The 20,565-nt window shown below is 49.8% G+C and overlaps 1 protein-coding gene across 2 annotated transcripts; it reads left to right on the forward strand.

Annotated features, from left to right (window-relative positions):
* Nucleotides 1-1,060: 1,060 nt before the first annotated feature.
* ECSCR (endothelial cell surface expressed chemotaxis and apoptosis regulator) lies at nt 1,061-19,907 on the forward strand. Of its 2 annotated transcripts, XM_077186424.1 has the most exons (11): nt 1,061-1,191; nt 10,379-10,420; nt 10,951-11,001; nt 12,328-12,444; nt 12,914-12,967; nt 14,790-14,858; nt 15,390-15,491; nt 16,273-16,371; nt 16,930-16,966; nt 18,078-18,177; nt 18,716-19,907. In XM_077186424.1, the coding sequence occupies exons 1-11, from the start codon at nt 1,140-1,142 to the stop codon at nt 18,722-18,724; spliced, it is 732 nt and encodes a 243-aa protein (XP_077042539.1). In that variant the 5' UTR covers nt 1,061-1,139; the 3' UTR covers nt 18,725-19,907. The 2 variants fall into 2 exon arrangements, with proteins under 2 accessions (XP_077042539.1, XP_077042538.1); XM_077186423.1 differs by lacking the exon at nt 18,716-19,907 and having other exon boundaries at nt 18,078-18,204.
* Nucleotides 19,908-20,565: the final 658 nt, after the last annotated feature.

Raw genomic sequence — 20,565 nt, forward strand, 5'->3', positions numbered from 1 at the left:
CATGGAAGAGACCCACGGACTGTGAGGAGCTGTGCCATGCACAGGGGATGATTCCCTCCAGTGCTGCTGCTGTCTGCCAGCTGTGGGAACCAGGATCCTGCTGGCAGCATAAGACACCCTTGATGCTCTCCATGCAGTGAAGGAGAATCTCCTTGGCCTTTGGCTGAGGCTCTGTGGCTTTTGGGAGCTGTGGGAGGGGGCTGGAGCAGCCCCTCAGACCAGCAGACAGAATCCTCTGGCTTTGCATCCTGAACACCCACACAGACCCCTGAGAAGGACACAGGAGCCTTTCCTAGGTGGGAACACTAAAATGCTTCTCCTCCTGCAAACACCACTGACATCCAGCACAGGATAAACCAGAACCTCTGGGGTTCCCACTGTGACAGGCAGGACCTGCACGGAGCAGCACAACACAAGGTCAGGGCCAAGAAACCAAATGCCTGAGCCCCTTGGGCTGGATGGGGCCCAGTTTTCCAGTTCCTGCCCTTCTCCAGGAACTGGGAATGGGGTAGATCCAAGCCCAGCATGTGCTGTGTGTCCTGCAAGGTGCTGCTTGAAGCATCCCAAAGCCACCATGCCAAAGTCACCGTGCCAAGGCCACCATGCCAAAGCTGGCATGTCCCAGTACCCAGACTCGCTGGAGCTGCCCGGGGAGGCACAGGGCACAGGGAAGGCCCAGCTGCTGAGCCACCCGGGCCCCACGAGGAGCAGTTATCCCTAAATTCCCCACGGATGTGTAAGAACCCCCCTCTCAGGTGCCGGGGAGGCTCCTCCAGCAGCTCTGACCCCAGGGAGGCAGATGTGGGGGGAAGAGACCTGGGGCACCTCGCCCCATACACAAAACACTTCCCAAAAAGCCCCGGCACCGCACGGGAGCCCCGAGGCCCGGAGCGGAGCATCCCTCCGAGCGGGACCGAACCCCGGCAAAGCCCGGCGAGGTTTCCTCCGCCGCCGGTGAGCGATGGCTCACATCCTCCCCGGCCATAATGGGCTGAAAAACACAGTTCCCCTGTGGATTGAGCCCGTTTCCTCCTATTCTTTAACAGGAAGCTGAGCGAGAGTCAGCCCAGGCAGGCGAATCGCTGCTGCGGTCCCTCCCGGGATGGCCAGAGCTCCGCCAGGCTCAGAGCAGCGCGGAGATGCCGCTCCCGTCCCTCCGCGCTCTGCTCGGGCTCCTCCTGCTGCTCCCAGGTGAGCTGCTCCGCACCCGCGAGAACCGGGCTCGGACGGGGGGGATTGGGGGTCCGGCTTCACGGGGGGCTCCAAAGGCAGCCGGGCAGAGGCTGGGAGCTGCCACTGCAGCCCTGCAGCTCAGGGGTGGCAGCCGGGCTGCTGGGGAAATCGTGGCTTTGTCAGGTGTACAGGGTTTGTTTGGCACTGATAGAATACAAGGATTTGCTTGCAGCTTAATGAAAGGAGTGTTTCTGCTGAGGCGTTTGGAGTAAGTGACTCTTGTCAAGTAAGAGTCAAGGTGGAATGTTTCAATGTACAGGACATTGTTTTCCTCAAAAATACTTTTTATTTGCACTTTTTGCTCTCATTAGTATCAATACAAAGCCCACGTGCAAGGCTCATGCAGAGCACATCTCGTCCTTGCTGTAATAATTCTGCTGCTTTGGGGTAATTATTCTTTAACTTCTCTTTCCCATCTGAGTTGAGGTGTGGGATGAAGGAGCTGGTTTCCTGCTCCAAAGGATGACAGGTTGCTTTTCCCTGCATTGTCAGGCCCCTCTTCCCTTGCTGACAGCTGTAGTAGCTGGGAGCTGGAATACATTCAAAGGAATATAAAATAATGTGTCTCCAACTCGAGGTTTTATCATTAAACCATAGAAGCTGCCTCAGGTTACAGCCACTGTGCTGGTAATAATGGGATTTTTAAAAGGCAGAGAATCATAGAATGGTTTGTGTTGGAAAGGAAAGATCATCTCATTCTGCAGAATATAGAAAGCAATTCGGTTTGTAGCTGTATAATTCCAAGAAATAAGAGCACATGGATTGGAAATTTTCTCTCTTCATTAGAGGCCAACACTGCTGCCTTCAGCAGAGGGGGGATTTGAGCCTGGGATCAGAGCAAGGATCACACCAGGGGGCTCTGAGCGCCTTGGCCTCCCTGTGACACTCCTTAATGCCCACCCAGAACGCTGCTTTTCCTTTTAAAACTGCTTGGAAGGGCTTTTATGGTACAGCAATGGCACAGAGGGGGTCAGGCCCCTTCCCTGGCTGGGCTGCACCACGCCAAGGTCCATGGAGTGGGAATCCCAGAGGCACTGCCCAGAATGCCAGAATCCCAGAATCCCAGCTCCCAGGAGCACCTAATGCTGCAGCACAGGTGGAAGGGATGCCACTCTCCATCCTTCAGTCTCGACAGCATCACTGTCCTCTCAAAGCCACCAGCCTAAAACCAGGGGCAGGGACTGTCCCCCTGCATGGTCACAGCACTGTCACACCTCTCCCACCAAAGCAGCCTTCCCTGGAATGTCCTGCCTCCCTCTTCTGCTCTGATCCAACAGCCCCAACATGGCTTTTTAATTTCATTTTTAATTTTACGGCAAGTCCCAGAGGTGGTGCAACCCCTGGGGAAGCTTCTGCACAAGGCAAAGCAGCAGCTTGGGAGAGGGCAGTCGGGCTCCATGGTGCTGCTGGTTTCCTGGCACACCAGCAGCTGGAAAAGGGAATTAGGGGCTCTGGAACACGGCTCCCTGCCCTGGGGGAGATGGATGTAACCTTGAGGAGACACAGAATCAGCTTAGGCTGGACACTAACACCTGCCTGGTCCCACACAGGCCTTTCTTGCTTTTGCTTGGTGCAAATTCAGTATTTTATTAATTTAGCATTTCCTAAATTAAATTTCTCCATTCTCATGGTTATTTCCAAAGGGAGGTTCAAATAAGGGAATTTCAAACTGTTATTTTGAAATTGCTGAGTTGGGAAGGTCTGGCACATTTCCAATTTGGTTTTCCTCCCCCTAGAAACACTTAGCAGAAAATTTGTCCAAACAAACCTCTTCCTATAGACCCTTTCCATTACAATGGGCAGGCATTTCCCAGACAAAAGATTTCCACTGCAAAAATTCCTCCTCAAAGCTGATGAAAACCCAGCAGGATTTCCCACTGTTGTTGTTCCATCCACTGCTCTCCTTATCTGTGCCACAGCCTGTGGATGGATAATGCCATGAGAAATGTGGTATTTCAAAAGCAGACACGTGTTTTGAGATATATTTTTGATATAATCAAAAAGATGAGGTGCAGCCATAGGACAGGCACCCAGATTCCAGACTTTCATCCTCAACCCAGAGCATCCTAAAGCAGATTTCTCAGCCAAGGGCGAGGCCAGCCCAGCCCTGAGGTGCTGAAACAAGGAAGAGAAAGCAGGAGGTGGTTTGGAGAAATGTTTGCTCACACAACAAACTGCTCCCTTCAGTAACATGAAACCCCTCTGCAGCTCTGACTGCAGCAGCTTCCAGGAATTCTGTCCCATTTACAATAGGTGAGTCAACAACAGGTGTCCTTGCAGGAGGTGCTGCTGGTGTCCCAAAGGCTGGAACGTTCCTGCTGGGAAGCCAGGCTGCAGAAGGGAGCTGGGGCTTCTGCAGCAGCAGCAAAGTCCCAGCTGGGAGCTCTCCTGGCCCCAGTTGCCAGAGGAGCCCACCCAGCACCACCCAACCACCTCAACAGGGGGGAAGCTCCCATCTGAGTCCAGAGCAGGCACCAGGATGGGCAGAGGGATGGAGCAGCTCTGCCATGGAGCCAGGCTGGGAGAGCTGGGGTGGTGCTCACCTGGAGAAGGAAAAGCTCCAGCGAGAGCTCAGAGCCCCTTCCAGGGCCTAAAGGGGCTCCAGGAGAGCTGGAGAGGGACTGGGGACAAGGGATGGAGGGACAGGACACAGGGGAATGTCCTTGAGCTGAAGGAGGGCAGCTCTGCAGGTGGGGTCTCAGCTGAGCAGGGCAGAGGGGCAGAACCCCCCCTGCCCTGCTGCCCACACTGTGGGGATATGAGATGTGGGGGATACATGAAGAGTTAGGAAATGTGGGAGCAAAATCTGGACTCAGATGAATTGTCAGGCCAAGATGCTTTACCTGGCCTGTAGCTGTTGCTTCTGTGAGACTGGAATCTCTTCCAGGCAGGGTTATCCTTCAAGTGCTCCCCTGGCACTCAAGCCAGGACACTCAAGAAAAGCAGGTGGAAAGAACAGGAATGATGAATTTTTATTCTCTCTCAACAATGTCTGTCCTATTCCATAGCATTTCTAAGTCAGCATTTCTTATCTCAAAGTTTACGTGCAGATCCATACTATGTAAACCTTTTATCAAGCTTTGAAAATTCTCTACAAATCCATTTCCTACAAAATCCCTTAGCCACCAACCCCTTTCACACCTTGTCTCCTGAACCAGTTCCAGCAGATCACATTCCTGCTTGGTGGTTCATAAACACCAGAGAGCAGCATTCAAACAAATCTAGGGAATCTCAGGATCATTGGAAAGAATAATCAGTTTGGGAAGAAACTTGGAAAGTCTCCTCTGTAAAGTGCTTTGAGCTCTGCTAATAAATAATATTATTAAAAAATTGTAGGTAGGCAGAAAGCACAGGCTGGGCTCTGGGTCCCATCAAGCCTGGATTGGTGGTGCCCCCATTTTTCATTTGCACTGGGCATGGAGTGATTTCCCCTCCAAAATCCCAGACCCAGCTCCAAACCTGAGGAGCAGCAGGGCCAGGAGAAGGACAGGACCCATATCACCAGGAGCAAACCCAGAGCCCTAAAATAAACAGCTGGGAGGGTGATGGAGCAGCAGCCTGGTGGAGCAGGGGTGGTGCAGCCAGGAGAAAAGAAAGCCAGGCTGCTTTTCCTTCCCTTCACATGGAAAAGGCAGCCCTGGGCAGCACAGGGGTGCAGCAGAGCCGCTCCGTGCTCACAGCTTCCCCACATTGTTTGTCTCCCAGGTTGTTTCTACATCCAAGTGGGTTTTAATTGCCTCCCACTAAGATCTGCTTCCAGACTGGCTCACCAGAGAGGAGCAGGGAATGTGGTGCTTGGAGAGGATGCCCAGGCCCAGTCCTTGAGGACGGGCAGAGGAAGGCAACGATTAATTTTAATTGCTGATGAGATCCGGGATTAATTCCCGGCTCTCTAAACTTTCCATAACACTTTGACTGAGTCATTGCAATTCAGAACAACTTGGCAGCCAGTTGCCAACCCCCCCATGCCATTTGGGAATTAGGCACTTGAACACTTCTGTGGATCTGGCCCTGATTTGGGCTGTCAGTTATCCACCAGATAACTGACAGAATAACACTTTTCTGTTGAACAGAAACAGAACAACACTTTTCCCCTCTCTCCTCAATTCCCACCCCACCTGTTCTGCTGTGAGACCCTCAAGGCAGAGACACCTTATTTAGGCACTTAATAAAACAGGACTTAGGCTTTGGAAGGACTCTCTGCTTTCCAGGTTTCCTAAAAGAGGATTTTTTTCCATGTGGAAGTCCTAAGAACTGGGTCTTGCTCACTGCTGCTTTCACCCAGAAACCAGCTGCACCTGTGTTAAGTGGTTGGTATTTTTTTCTGTTTTGGGTCATCTGACAGAAGTGCCAATACCTGAGTTGCAAAGCCTATTTTTAGCTTGCTGGATCTCTTTTCTGAAAGTGTTTTCAAGCACAGGGTGACACAGAGGTGCAGCCCTGCCCTGTGGGCTCTGCGGGTGGGACATCCCCCAAAACTGCCAGGGAAGGGACGAGTCCAGGGTTCCTTGTCACTGGGAATAGATGCTCCCTCCCCATCAGCAGTTCTGAGTGGACAGGAGCAGTCCCTGTGACTCCACACCACTGCCAGAGATCCTCCCCAGTGACTCCAGCCCTCCATGAACACAGATTGGACACCACAAGCCTGCCTTGAGCCTGATCTAAACCCTGCTGAAACCTTTCCAAGAACTGGCTCAGGTCTCTATAGGAAACCCTGGCAAAGTATGGGGGTTTAAAGTAGTCCCTCTCTTTGGTCAGCAGCTGGAAAAACCATGCTTTAAATGTCTACAATTGCCAAAAACAATACTAAAGCATAAATACCTAAAATTCACCTGTCTTTTGGTTGGCATCACCCTCTTTGTGCTGAGGAGTGAGTGGGGTGAGCTGCTGGCTTTGGGAATATCTCAGCTGCCATGAGAGAAGACTCCATCCAGGTCAGTCTAGATACACCTAGCCCCACAGAAAAACAACTGCCAAGAACAGAAATCCAAAATTCTCCTGTTTACCCTTTGGAAAAATTACCGGGAAAGCAGCGAGCACTGCGAGCAAAGTGCAGCTGCAGCCCCGACCTGCAGCTCCCGTGGCTAACTGGGACTTTCCCATGACAGCACGAGCACAAAGCCCTATTTCCCATGGTAAATCCCTCAGCCAGCTCCCAGTCTCCACCCAGGACTGCACAATCCAGCTGTAAATCCTTTGCACCCAAACACACAAGGAACTCCTTGGCAGTGCTTGCCCTTGTGGAGGGGCTTTGATGTTTATTGCACTTCCAGCTGCGCCAGCCGTGTCCTGATTATTGCTGGGAGCTGTTTCTGCAGCCAGGGCTCTCTGTGCTGGCAGCAGCCCTGGGAGGGAATTGTTTCCAGCTCCAGGATCCCCTGGGATATCTGCAGGGAGCTGTGACACGTGGCGCGTTGTGTTCACCCCATCCTGCGGCCGGGCCCCGCAATGGGAGCTCGGTCTCATCCTGCCTTGCACAGATCCATCCTGCTCCTGCGGGACCAGGGATGCTGAGCACCCTCCCCAAAAGAAAACACCCAACAGAACAGGGCTTTTGCTTATTTGAGTTGGCAGGGAAGGCACAACAAGCAGCAGCAGCCAGAGGCCGGAGCCAGGCCGGCTGCGCTTTGCAGTGAGTGTGGATGTGTTTAGAGAGGGCCCCGCCGTTTATTCCGGAGCATGGTGCCAGAAGGGATCTCCAGCCCTCAGCCTCTCCAGAGCAGGGCAAGCATCAGCTCAGCCACAGGAACTCTGGGAACTGAGCAGTGGGAAAAATCTGCTTTTTCATCTTTTTTACAATAACCACGAGGTTTAGGTTTGCAGAGAACTTCAGAAGGTCTCCAGTGTGACCCTCAATGACAGGATGAGCTGCAGTGAAGAAACTGTTGAGTACAATAATTGCCTCCTGTCCAAGGGATGCTGGAGCTGGCCCATGGATTGTCCCATCAGGGAGGGCAGAGCAGGGCAATGTCACCTCCCTTGCCCTCAGCTTCCTCCCATCCCCAGAGGCTCTGTTCAAGCTCTCAGATTTCTCCTCATCTGCACCAAAAATTGTGGAATAAATGTCCAGCTGAGCATCTTCATTTTCCCTTTCCCTTTAGCAAAGGCTGAGTGCAGACAGCAGCTCTTTCTCCAGCGATTCTGGGTGCTTCCACCATGTCCATGAAAAAGTACCTGGGAGCATTTCCATAAGTGTGCCACAGCTACTTCTCCCCTCAGGAAAACATGGCAATAGGTCCTGCAAGGGAATTTTGGAGAAAGGGGAGCTGTGTGAGCCTGGCAGCTGCTGGAGGTTTTTGACCCCCAGGACAATCTCAGCACTTTACTTTTTGTGCTGAATGTATAGAGCATCTTAAGGCATTTGCAAACTAATGTCCAGAATCATCCTCCTTCCTCAAAAGAAGCATCTCTGCCTCTTGAGGAAGGGAAAACATGTGTCTAAAACATTCTTTTTTCCCCATTATATTAATTGATTTAGTAGGTGATGGTTCAGCTGCCCATAACCCTGTCTCTTACTGCCCTGATGCCTTGTGAAGGCTGACCTAGAACAGAGGCTGGATAGAATTAAAGAATAAAGTAGAGATTTATTAGGAGGCCTCAATGGATCCACCTTGAGCAGCACAAGAGCCCAGCCAGGGCTGCACCCAAGATGAACCAAAATGGTCACAAAATGCACAACAGGATGGGATTTCACACTTTTATCAGTTCTGCTCCATTGGCATCCTTCAGTTCATTGTCCAATTCCAGCTTTAGCCCATGCAGTCCCATCCTTCTTGTTTTTCTCTCCTCAGCCCACGTTGTTTGTACTCTTGGGCCTGAGGTTTGGATCATTTGTCCTTGGTCCCCAGCTAGAGCAGGAATTGTTTTGTCTCCCTGCTCTGTGCACAGAGCTCACCATGCCCTGATATGAAGCCCAGGCCCACACACTAAAGCAGCATCTTTAGAATCTAAAAATATAAAAGCTGAAACCTGAGGCATCACCCTGATGCTCCTTTAAGTTGCTCTTCCAAACCCCCAGGGAAGGATATCCCATAAATTCTCCAACACAATCACTCCTAGCACCTCACTAGCCCTGTGCTAAGGCAGGTTCCTATTTCCCAGCCTCCCTTTTCCTTGCTGCACATAAAGGTCCTTAGTTCCTGATCCTGCTCCAAATGGAGTTAGAAAATCAACCAGTCCCTTCCTCTCTGTGTGATTAAAGACCTGATCCTATCTTCTGTTTCATGGATTGAACAGGACAGTTTTCTCAGCCTGCTGCCCACTAAATTAGAAGAGAAAAACATGGAAAAGGTCTGAAAAGTCCAGTCTGATTTTCACAGCCAAGCCATGTCTGGGAATAAACCACATTTTATTATGTGTTCACCGTGGTTTACACACTTCCTGTCTGGCTGGGATCATTGTCATAAAGCCTCAGACACAAAAACAATTATGGCTCCAGAGCAATTCCATGAGGAAAATGAGATCAATCAGGAACTCGCTACACCCAGAGGGTGCTGAGGGTGAGCTCTGAGCCAGAACCACACTCAGTGCTCAGAGTCTCCCTCCAGACACCCCTCCCTGCCCAGGCCCTCAGCCTCCCCAGGCACCAGCAGCTCATGGACCTGCCCCTGAGCTCATCTACACCACCCCTACAGCTCCTGGCATCAAATCCTGGAATCACAGAGTGGCTTGGGCTGGGAGCGACCCTAAAGCTCATCTCATTCCACCCCTGCCATGCCAGGGACACCTCCCACTGTCCCAGGCTGCTCCAATCCCTGTCCAGCCTGGCCTTGGGCACTGCCAGGGATCCAGGGGCAGCCCCAGCTGCTCTGGGCACCCTGTGCCAGGGCCTGCCCACCCTCCCAGGGAGAATTTCCCTCCAGGAGAGCAGGTTCTGGCTGAAACGGGCACTGTTGTGCCCTGGCTGGTGCTGCCCTGGCTGGACCCCCCCTGCACCCCCTGGAAAGGCACTGCTCCTACCACAGAGCCCTGAGGCATCATGAGGGGACAGTGTGCTGGAAGGATTCAACCTTCCCTGCTGTCCCTTTCTCCCCAAATCCCTTTTCTCCCGTGGGACTCTGGTGAGATGGATCACCAGGGCAGTCAGATTCAGCTGCTTTCTGTAGCTGTAGTGTCATTTCTGTCATTAAACTTAACCACAGAGAGCACCAGGGTCACCAGCAATAACCATTTGAAAATCCCAATTAGGATGAGCATTCCAGCAATGACAGACTCAAAGTCACCTTCCCAAAGTTAAACCAGCTGGGTTGGATTTGAGCATTTAAAGTGTATTTACATTTTTCAGGTCTTGTCCTCAAGTGTGGGACATTTCTTTCTCCCATTTTCAAGGGCAGCATTTTTAATTGCCATCTCATCTAACCCTTGGGGTTGGACTAGATGACCTTGAAAGTTCCATTCCAAACTAAACTACTCTGCTCTGTGACTCCATGACCACAGGACCCCAGGAGTTGGGGATTTACAGGAAAACATCACGGATGCTGAGAGTAGGAAATGTGAGGGATTGAAGCAGGGATGCTTTGTCATGAATGCAAAAGAAAAACAAACAAATAAACCAAACAAAGGCCCCTTTCAGCTGAGCAACTGGGGACACAGTGAACACCTACAGCCTTGTATGGACCTGCAGGACTAGCCAGCCCTACAGGGAAGGCAGCTCCTGAGGGCTGCAGCTCCCTCCAGCCTCATTTTCCCAGGACACACAGGATAGGAAGGAGAACAGTCCCACCAGCTCCTGGAAGCCTTTACAAACCTCATCCATCCATTCTTAAAGTCTCAAGGGAACAAAGTGTTCAGAAGGGTGTCTTACCTCTGAACAGCTCCAGAACACAGGTCACACACCCTGCTCTGCCAGGGCTGGGCTCAAAGGCAGGGAATGACCCCATGGATTTCTGTGGCCCCTCAAAGTAGAGGAGGACATTTATCCTGGCTGGATAAACTCCACTACTAATTTACTCAGAGCCTGATAGTTTTACACTCAGTAAAACTTCTTTGCTATTACTTCTCTGCTAAAGCTTTTGGGGCAATCCCACATTTCCAAGTCATTCCTACAGAAGAGGGGGAAAACCCAAACCCCACAAGGAACAAGAACAGCAGTGTGTTAGTGACCACCACAGATCAGCACCACTCACCCTCTGCTCTTCCCTTTCAGGTTCCACAGCTCCCACAAACTCCTCCACCCCTGCTGGAACAGGTACCTCTGCTTGTGATGTGCTTTATGTGTCTGTTTGGATGTGGATGCATCCAAATGTGGAAATGGGGGGATGCAGATTTGGGAAGAAGCCCCAAATGGGACCCTGATCCCAAACTCCCATCTGTTGAGGGATCTTCTCCCAGGATCCTGCCTCTGCCTGCCCCATCCATCAGCAGCCACCCCCAGACCTCCAGGGGACATGGAGGGCACTGTGCCCCAGGGGTGACCTGCCTTGGCTCCCTTTGTTCCAGCAGGGAGTGAGGCTGTGTCCCAGGAAGCCTGGGGAAAGCAGAGGGATCCTGCCTGCTCTTTGCTCCCTGCTCCCCAGCTGTTCCCTAGCAGCAGTGGATCCATGGAGCTGGTCCCTACAGCCACGCCAGGGACAAACCCTCTCCTCAGCATCTCTTGTTCCCCTCACCCTTTCTGCTCTCCTTGGCAACCATGGCCCCTTTCTGGCCCATCCTCCAACCCTCCCTGTGGGATCCCACCAGCCTGCAAATGTCACCTCTGTGCCTCTGCTTGTGTTCCAGGTCCATCCCCACCAACAACACCCAGCCCTGAAGCCAAGAACCACGGCTCAGGTAATGCTCAGCTGGAGACTGGCCTGGGGACATCCCAGAGGGGAACTGGTCTGACCTCAGCCCAGCTGGGCCACCCCACAGTAACTGGGGCTGTGCAGGGGACAGTGGTGAGGAGGAAGGAGATTTTGTGGTGTCAGGGCTTCTGATCCTGCCAACTCACCCCACAGGGATCAAGGCACAGGTGTGAGCAAAACCAGGGGCAAAGAAATCACTAAATTGCATAGGGAGAGTGAGATGATCACAGAGTGAAATCCCAGAATGGTTTGGGTTGGAAGAGACCTTAAAGCTCCTCCCATTCCCCATGGGCAGGGACACCTTCCACTATCCCAGGCTGCTCCAAGGCCTGTCCAAGCTGGCTGATCTTTAAGATCCCTTCCAACACAAGCCTTCCTACATTTTTCTATATGTACAGAAAACCAATTACACAAGAAATTATCTCTGCAGCTCCATGTCTGTTAGTGTCCACTTGTATCTTTGGAGACAGATCTCTTCCTGCTATGTGTCAGGAAAAAAAAAATCTAAGCATAGCTACCCTTCCAGGAGGATCCCAAAAATATCAAGGAATAAGATCTCAAAAAGATCTCTGCTTCTGCCTCCAAGCCTTGCAAAAAAAAAAAAAAAAAAAAAAAAAAAGAGAAGCTTAAACTTTATCCCAAATTCTAATATTTCACTGAAACATTTAGATAAAGTGGAAAAAAACCCCACCACACTAACCTTGAAACCATTTCACCATTTTCTCAATTTATTGGAAAGCCAAGAGCAGTCTCGGCAAGGAAGTTTCCTATCAATTCCCAGCTGGTGATCCACTGTTCCTTGCAGAGGGATTATTGAAAGCTTTCCCCCTCACATCTTGCTCTGGATCAGGGGCAGTTTGGAGCAGGCTGAGGCAGAGGATGGAGCCTGCAGACCACTTCAAGAGCTGAATTATTTGTGCTTGGAGACTCTCAGTGAAATGAAAGGGGGAAGTTGGCATTTCAGAGCACAAGGAAATGATCACGTGGTGCCAGGCAGCTCCAGGCAGGTCAAGTGTCTGGTGACAAGAACCTTCACTTTTCACAGCAGGGAAAGAAGCTGTGGCAGACCCTGACTTTCTCCTCATGTTTGCTGAGCTCTGCCAGCTCAGCATCTCCTCACAGTGAAAAGAGCAAAAGGAAATTCCAAAGTACAAGAGCTCCTTGACTCTGAGCAGAATGAAGGCTATTTCCATGCTTCCCCTAGCAGATGATTCCTAACTCTCAAGAAATTTGAGGGCTCTGCAATAGCTGTGCCCTCTCCAAGCTGTTTCTGAGCTGAACCTTTTGAAGTAACACCACAATTTTTCTACAGAGCCATCAGTAAAAGCAACACCACTGACGAACCTGAGCCTCACCTCTGTGAGTCAAACTACTACAGCCAAACCCTCCCCCAGCACTACAACACCCCTGACAGCAATCACTGAGAGAGGTAAGGATGGAAAACTCAAATATTTGCTCAGGCAGGACCTGTTTGTGCCTCCCTCCTTATCCAAGCCAAACTGCAGGCATCAGAATATTAGGCCTAGTCCACACTGTGCTGGTTATTCAGCAATTCTGCAAATCTTGAATTTCTCAGAGGTTTTTTTGCTGAGAGAGCAGCTCATTCCAGCTCCCCAGATGGACAAAGCCAGGCCAAGCCCATATGAGAAAATCCAGATCATGATTTATCCAATATTGGAGCAGCTCCAGTGTCCCCAGGCTCCCTCTCCCAAGCTCACCCATCAGGTACACTCTGAGCTGACTCCACACCTGGCTACCTGGGCATCCTGATGTCTGTCTGGAGGGAAAGCAGCATGCAAATAAAGATTTTTACTCCATGGACACCCAGCAGCTCTCCACAGTGGAATCTGGAGTGGCTTCCCAAGTTAATTGTCCTTTCCCATGTTTTCTTTATCTAGATGATAAGTCCAGTGGAAACAGAAGCACAGCAGCTCCTTCTCCAGCACCTCAAGGTACTTTGTCCTTTTAGAGGTTAACAATAAGATCAGATAATTTGATGGTAATCAATGGCACAGGTTCTCTAAGCATGAGTCTTTTTTGGGGGGTGAGCCATCCAAAATCACACCTGGTGTCTTTATACGCAGTGATAACACATGAGATAAATGCTCTTAACATCTTCTGCTGGGATGGACATGAACAGCCAAACAATGGATCTATGTTTAGGAGAGGGGAGTCCTTTGAAAATCTTTTAAAATAAATATAATTTTGCTTTTGACAGTTTTCTTAACCTAACCTGTAAGTAAAATTTAGAGAATTCAGTAAGAGTTTTCTCAGAATAAGGGCAGAATCCAAGTGACTGGAAGACTGAAATCTGACAGCTGAGCTGACTCTCCATTAAAAATTCAACCCCAAAAATCTGCAGTGGTCAAGAAAGTGCTCTGCCTCTCCAAGTACCTCTCAGATCTCCAAACAGAAGCAAGGTGAGGAAGCTGTGGTCAGCTGTGCCCACACAGATGCCCACCCAGCATGGCTGTGCCCACCTAAGGCAGGAGCCCTTTGCTCAGAGCAGATTGCTGTCCATCCCAGCCCTGATTTACCACTGAGAAGCTCCACACATCTTTGAATAAAGATGCTGATGCTTCCAAAAGCCAGGTCTCCCATTGTGTGAGACCCAACATTTCCCAGGGATGGGGTATCCGTGCCAGGCTCAGCAAACCACAGCTTCTGCCTGTGGCTAGAAGAACAATTTCAGAATTAAACAAAGAATTTGATGAGTGGGCAAAAAATTGTACAGCAGCAGACTCTGCTTCTCCAGACTTTCTGCTCCTTGTGAAATGGCTAGATTCATTATTTCGTGCCTTTTCCCCTTTTCCTGGCTTTTGGCAAAATGCCATTCCAAATCAGGGATGTTTGCTGTGGGACAGGACCTGGGTTCAGCAGCTCCCCAGGCAGTGCCAGGAGCTGTGCACACCCCTCCAGGCACCACAAACCCTTGGCCAGCACTGCTGCTGGGAGCCTGGACATGGGAAAGAAGGGAAGAAGATCCTGCTTGACCTACAGATGATCTTGTGAAGCTCTGAAGTATCACTTTGAGTCTCCTGACAGGACCTGTAGCTGCTCATTAAGGTTGATGCAGACACTCTGGCTGTTCAACAACAGCCTGGAGGCAGCAAAGGATGTTTTTTCTCTGTACAAGTAAAACACATGGGCTGGCTTCACATTTCCTTGCTCAGGCACTGGAAGCAGCTGTCACAAATGAAGCAGCTTCACACAAGCCAGTTTATCCCACTGAGAACTGGAGTCCTTGCTTGGACAATCCTCTGTGCTGCCACAGCTAGACTACATATAGTGTACAAGTTAGCCCAACTCAAACAGATTTAATTACTTCTAGATAACCCAGCATAGCAAATCCACTTATTTCAAGTCCAGGGACAAGCCAAACACTCAATCTGCACCCAAATACTGCATTATTTTTTCCCCTAATCAGACTTATTTTAAAGTCTCAATGTTTATGACCTACAGCATATCTATAACCTTCCCAGCTCAGTCTTCCAGCCCTGCCTTGCCTTTCTGCCCCAAACCTGTAACTGGGACTGCAGACCCTAAAGAGTTCACAAAAGGGGATTTGAATTTTGGTGCCCTAGGTTTTCATTTAGACATGGAAAACAGGACAAAATATGTTTGGTGGGAAGCTATTAGTATAGAGGTGGGAGCATTAATTCCAGGTTTCCCTAGATGTCATTGGCACTTCTGTGAATCCATTCTCCTCCCCATCAGTTTGGTTCTTGAATGTCACTGGAGGTCAATGCTCACATTCTGTGTCTCTCTGTGCAGGTCAGGATCACATGAGGAATGAGAGCACCACAACATCAGTGACTCAAGGTGCTTCCTCCTCACAGACAGGTGATTCCTGCTCCATATTTTATATTCCTCTGCACAGCCAGCAGCAAGGCCATCACACAGCTGTCTTCAAGGCAGCATGGACACCAAGGATTTCCTGAGGGATGATGAACATCCCATCCAGCCCTTGAAAAGCCTGTAAAGCTCTGCAGAACAGCACTTCAGGGCAACCTCTTGAGCCTGGGAACAGCAGGAAAGGTGCCATTATGGCAAAAGGTTGTAAAAGCAGGAAGGCTGGACAAATTCCCTCCTCAAACACAATGCCAGTGCTGACTTTGACCTTTCCCCACTGGGGTCCCAGAAGGAAACCCTGTGGGTGCTCTCAGCTTGTCCATAAAAGGGGCCCCACCAAGTCAATGATTCCGCACAGGTCTCACTCACTTTGCTCTTAATATTGATGGGCCTGGCCAGGATCCAAACTTGGTTTCTTCATGAAGTGCAAGTGAGAGTAAGGGCCTCTAGGATTGCTAGGAATCCTCTTCCCAGCCGTGGAAGAATGACTTTTATGTAAATCTACCTTTCTCCCCTCTGTAGGCACCTCAAAACCCATCACCCCAGCACCCAACTCCTCCAGCCAATGGCCTGAGTCCACCACCCCGACAGACGAGAAATCACCACTGACAGTGGCAGCTTTTGGTAAGGTCTTGTGCCACCTGGAGGGAGGAGGGGTTCTTTTTCACCAGGTGTCCTGGTTTAGGGCAGTTTTAGGAGAAAAAAATGCTGGTTTGGACACTCAACTCCATGAGGCTTTGGCACAGGGTGCCCAGAGCAGCTGTGGCTGCCCCTGGATCCCTGGCAGTGCCCAAGGCCAGGTTGGACACTGGGGCTTGGAGCAGCCTGGGACAGTGGGAGATGTCCCTGCTCATGGCGGGGGTGGGAGAGGATGAGCTTTAAGGTCCCTCCCAACCCAAACCATTCCATGATTCCAGGATTCTAAGTCCGAGGGATTCTTAGCAGGACAAATTTCCTGTGCAAAGAATTGAATTATTGAGGCCTGATGTCAGTATCAAATCCACACTTGATTTAAAGTGTCTAAAGATGGTTTATGGGACAGATAACATCACCCACAGCTCTATGTTGTCTCTCCCTCTTACATTACTTATTTATCTGGCTTTACACACTTTTGGGATAAGATTTACCGACTGTAGCAGGAACATACGGACTCTTATCAATCCCCAGTGTAATCAGCTGACTCCTGCCTTCCTGGCACTGCCTTACCAATTAATTATTTATTGATTAAGTATTCATAGCAGCCCTTTGAGGTTAAAACACAGGAGGATAAAGCTATTTGTTCTAACAACTGTTTGCTTCTCTGCCTATTACGAGCCATGCTCACATTAATGAAAATATTGATTTCCTAGCCAAGTTTTGATGTCAGTCTCTCTGCTGCTCAGACAGTTCTTTCCTCCATCCCCAGGTGTCATCAGCTTTGTCGTTATCCTGATAGTGGTGGTCATCATCCTGGTCAGTGTGGTCAGCCTGAGGTTCAAGTGCAACCACTCCAAGGACCCTGAAGGTATCTGTCTGGGGAATCTGTCCTTCCCTAATTAACAAACCACCAGTTTCCGTGTGGATCTGGCAATTCCTAAAAGATGCATTTGAAAAGCTTACAGCGTGGTGGGGAGGTTTGGAAGCCAGACTGGAACATAGATTGAGCAGTTAGGAATGCAGTGTGACCTCCTCACTACAGCCCCAGCCCAGCCTCATCTAGATGTGGTCTCAAATTTCCTGCAGCTCAAATTCCAAGAGATGGGCAGCTCTTCCAGCAAAAATCGTAGAGTTTGACACTCCTTTTCCTTAGGAATCCCATTTTCCACGAAGCAGTGCCCAGCAGAGGGCAAGGCTGCTCTGTAGCAAGGCAGAATCCTTCCTAAACCCCAGCAGGGCCAGCAGTTCCTGCCTGTACATCCCCTTAGCTGAAGGGTTTTCTCTAATCAACTCCCAAGTTTCCCCCACAGTGTCTCCAAGCTCATTCAGATTTCATTTATACCCCTGCACAAAGTAATTCAGAATAGAGCTGACTTATTTTATGACTTCTCACCTCTACATCACCACCTGCTTTTCTTCCCCCCAGACAAACAGAAACCAGGAAGCTCCATGGTATCAGAGAGGTAAGACTGCTCCTGCCACCCACATCTGATTGAGAGTGCCTGTTTTATCCCAGAGCTAATTTTAGCAAGGAAAAGAATCTGCTTTGGTTATTTCAGGTGGAAGGAAGCTTGTCAAGATATCTTTGAGAGAGTTAGAAAAGCAAAATCAGCTTTGATAACACCTCATCCTCTGATAGAGACATAAATAGATCAATATTTAGGGGGCTCATCTCAAAGCTGCACTAAGAGAAGACTCCCCACCTTCCCAAAGCAGATTGTCTTTCTTGCCTAGCTAGAGCCTTGAGGTCTAAATCGAGTTTCTGGATCTCAGAGCAGTCTCAGATATCTCCCAAGATGCCCATTACTGTTTCCCAGTGAGAGCAGGACAAAGGAGCCCCAGTTCTGAGACTTTTGGAAGAGAAGCATCAAGCAGAGAATGGTCCATAAGAACCCCATGGTCCATCACTGCTATTCCAGAGGAGAGGCTGAATATGGGAAAACAGCAAGAAACAAGAGCTGGAAGGGACTAAAACATATTGCTGCTATTTTTCCATCTGATAGTTTCCTAAACCCTGGAAAAGGACACAGGGAGCAAAGTCTGTGAGTATTTAGGTGCCAAATTTGCATCAGCATCAGTGGTCACTAAATACCCTTAACAATGGTGATCCAAGGGATCTGAAGCCACTGAGGCAGAACATGCCAGAAAATAGGGCAGTGCCTAAGGTTTCCTGATCCCAAAGCCATCCAGCCTCCACTGGCAAGGAATGCACATCCCAGCCCTCAAGGTAGGAAAAAAGGGGGAATTCCACCTTCCCAAGCCTTGTAACTCCCTATAGATGCGCCTGAATCAGGACAGCAGCTCAGTGGGTGGTGGAAACCAAACCTGGTCCCCCACACCAGCCTCGGCCTTGCCTGTTTGTCTCCAGCTCTCTGCAAAGAAATTTTGTCCCTGGAGGTGTCCAAGGAACACCTGGACGTGGCACTCAGTGCTCTGGTCTGCTTGACCAGGTGGTGATTACTCAAAGGCTGGACTCGATGATCTTGGAGCTCTTTTCCAACCTCAGTGACTCTGTGATTCTGTGATTCCCTCTCTTGTTTCCCAGAGTAATTAATTATCTCCTTTCCTTGGCAGCTGCTCGGCAGACATGAGCCAGAAGGGGAACAGCATCACTCTGATCTCCATGAAGAACATCAACACCAACAACAGCATGAGCTATCCCCCGTCAGAAAAGGTTTCCCTCTTCAGCCTTGCTTTTTAGGGAATCAGCTGGGGATCATTTCTCTGGCTGGATAAGAGCAAAAGGCATAAGAGCATGCCTTGAGGTATTTCTTTGCTCTTTTATTCCTTAAGAAATATGACAAAAACCAGCTGCCACCAAATTTCTAATGGTCCAAACTGCTTCCAGTGAGCCTGAAAAGTTTGAGTGCCCATCTCAAGTTTACCTGGGCTGGCTGAACCTGAGGTGCCAAGTTTACCTCATGTACACAGGTGACATCACCTGTGGCCAGCTGCAAAGCTGGAGGGGTTTGCCATTAAATGGACATGTCTGTGAGAAATTGAGGTCTCACCCTCCAGCCCAGCTTATCCACTCCTGCCCCTCAGGTGGCAGAAGCACATTCCCATCAGGGCTCTCAGGTCCATCCCACATGAGGAATTCTAATCATTTTCAGTTGTTTTAAAGCTGGGACTGAGTTTGGGAGAACACACTGCTCTACTGCTTTTGTCAGTCCAGCCAGGCCACTGATGACCACGTTCTGTTCTTTTGGCAGGTGCTATGAAGCCAAGAGCCCAGAGCTTGAAGCTGACATGTGACAACCAGCAGTGGCTTTCTAGGTTCTTTTTATTTTTCCTTCGGGGAAAGAGCAAGGGTGGACTTTATATATAAATTATTGTGTCCTTTCTGATCAGTACATTTACAGTAGTGTCCTACATAGCTTCCCCATCTGGGGCCTAAGGGCTTTCTCCAGTTACAGCCTGCCACACTCGGTGGTTGATATCTAACTCTATTTTTGATATGCCTTCAAACACTCAGATAATTCCAGCAGCAAGAAGCACCAAGGCACCATCCACTGCACTAATAAACCTCTGCCTTAGATGAATGGCCTTTATAGTCTGTGCCAGGCAGTCACGGGCTCGTTAATCAGCATAGCCCCACGTGGAGCCAGACCCGTGCTTGGGAAAGCCTGATCCGAAGCTGAAGGCCTGATGGGACTGAAATGTCCAAGTTCTGGGTCAAATCCCAGCACGACTGCTCCAAGCCCCTTATCCCTGGTGCCCTCATTGTCCCCACAGCAGTGGGATGGTCACATCACATCCCCCTACCTCACAGGGTTGTTGTGAGGCCTCGTTAATCCCTGTCTGTAAAGCATTTTGAAAGCCATGAATTAAAGGTGCTGCTGAAATGCAAATTGCCATCTTAAACACTTTATTATTTATGATTATTATTCATAACAACAGAGCTTCAGGAAGGCAGATCATTATCTCCCCACGTGCTCAGCTGATGTAAGGAACAAAGTCTCTGCATAGATCAGGCTTTATCTCAGTGTAAAACGAATGGCCACAAGCAAAATGCTGAGCTCCTCCAGCTCCTGGAGTGTGGCAGCCCAAGTTTGCCAGGAGAGCTTCTAAGGGAAATATAGGTTGGATATTAGGAAAAAGCTTTTCTTATCAAGAGTGATAAAGTTCTGGAATGGCTGCCTGGGAAGGTGGTGGAATCACCATCCCTGGATGTGTTTAAAAAAAGCCTGGATGTGGCACTCAGTGCCATGGTCTAGCTGAGGTGTTGGGGCTGGGTTGGACTCGGTGATCTTGAAGGTCTCTTCCAACCCAGTGATTCTGTGAATTCTGTGTGATCTCCACCACTGCTTCCCCAAAGCTTCCTGGGACCAGGAAGAGCAGCATCCCCTTGTGCAATGCAAGAGGCAGCTGTGCTTTGCAACTGGCAAGAAAATGTTCAGCAAAAAAAAAAAAAGCAACATTTTCAAAGCTCCTGGTAAGAGCCAACACACTTTTAACCTCTGACATCTTCACTGGGTAGTTTGATAAGTTGTTTCTTAATAAATTAAGCTTTTCTGGTAACATTCATGAAAAGTAAAATGGTGTTACTCAGTCAGGCTCCACCAGACTGGTGAATTTCTTTAACACAGAGTACCAGGTAATTCCCAATTAGATGGACCCAGACAGCTCCAGTTGCCAGACACCTGGGACTCCACACATCAGGTAGAACAAATAGACTTTTAGTGGAAGTAAAGCTTTAACAAATCTCCCCAGACCTCTGAGATTCCATAGGATCTCACCACTGCTTTAGTTTTTCTTCCTTTGACCTCATTCTTCCCAGAGGCCCTTGAAGGTCTTAAAATGAGGGTGGGCAGGCCCTGGCACAGGGCGTCCAGAGCAGCTGGGGATGCCCCTGGATCCCTGGCAGTGCCCAAGGCCAGGCTGGACACTGGGGCTTGGAGCAGCCTGGGACAGTGGGAGGTGACCCTGGCAGGTGGGATGAGGTCTCACCAACAGCATTAGCAGTAATGGAGGCAATCAGGAAATGTCTTGTAGTGAGGGGCCAGAACAGGACACAGCCCTGAGGTGCCCAGCAGTGCCAGCACAGGGGACAGGCACTGCC

Source organism: Agelaius phoeniceus, chromosome 15, assembly GCF_051311805.1.
Source record: "Agelaius phoeniceus isolate bAgePho1 chromosome 15, bAgePho1.hap1, whole genome shotgun sequence".
NCBI classification, from domain to species: domain Eukaryota; kingdom Metazoa; phylum Chordata; class Aves; order Passeriformes; family Icteridae; genus Agelaius; species Agelaius phoeniceus.

Bases quoted from the DNA above. Each gene is read 5' to 3' on its own strand.
- ECSCR (XM_077186423.1), top strand. From the start codon at position 1,140: ATGCCGCTCCCGTCCCTCCGCGCTCTGCTCGGGCTCCTCCTGCTGCTC. The intron at 1,192-10,378 runs GTGAGCTGCTCC...CTTCCCTTTCAG, and splicing joins GCTCCTCCTGCTGCTCCCAG to GTTCCACAGCTCCCACAAAC. The intron at 15,492-16,272 runs GTAAGGTCTTGT...CTCCATCCCCAG, and splicing joins ACTGACAGTGGCAGCTTTTG to GTGTCATCAGCTTTGTCGTT.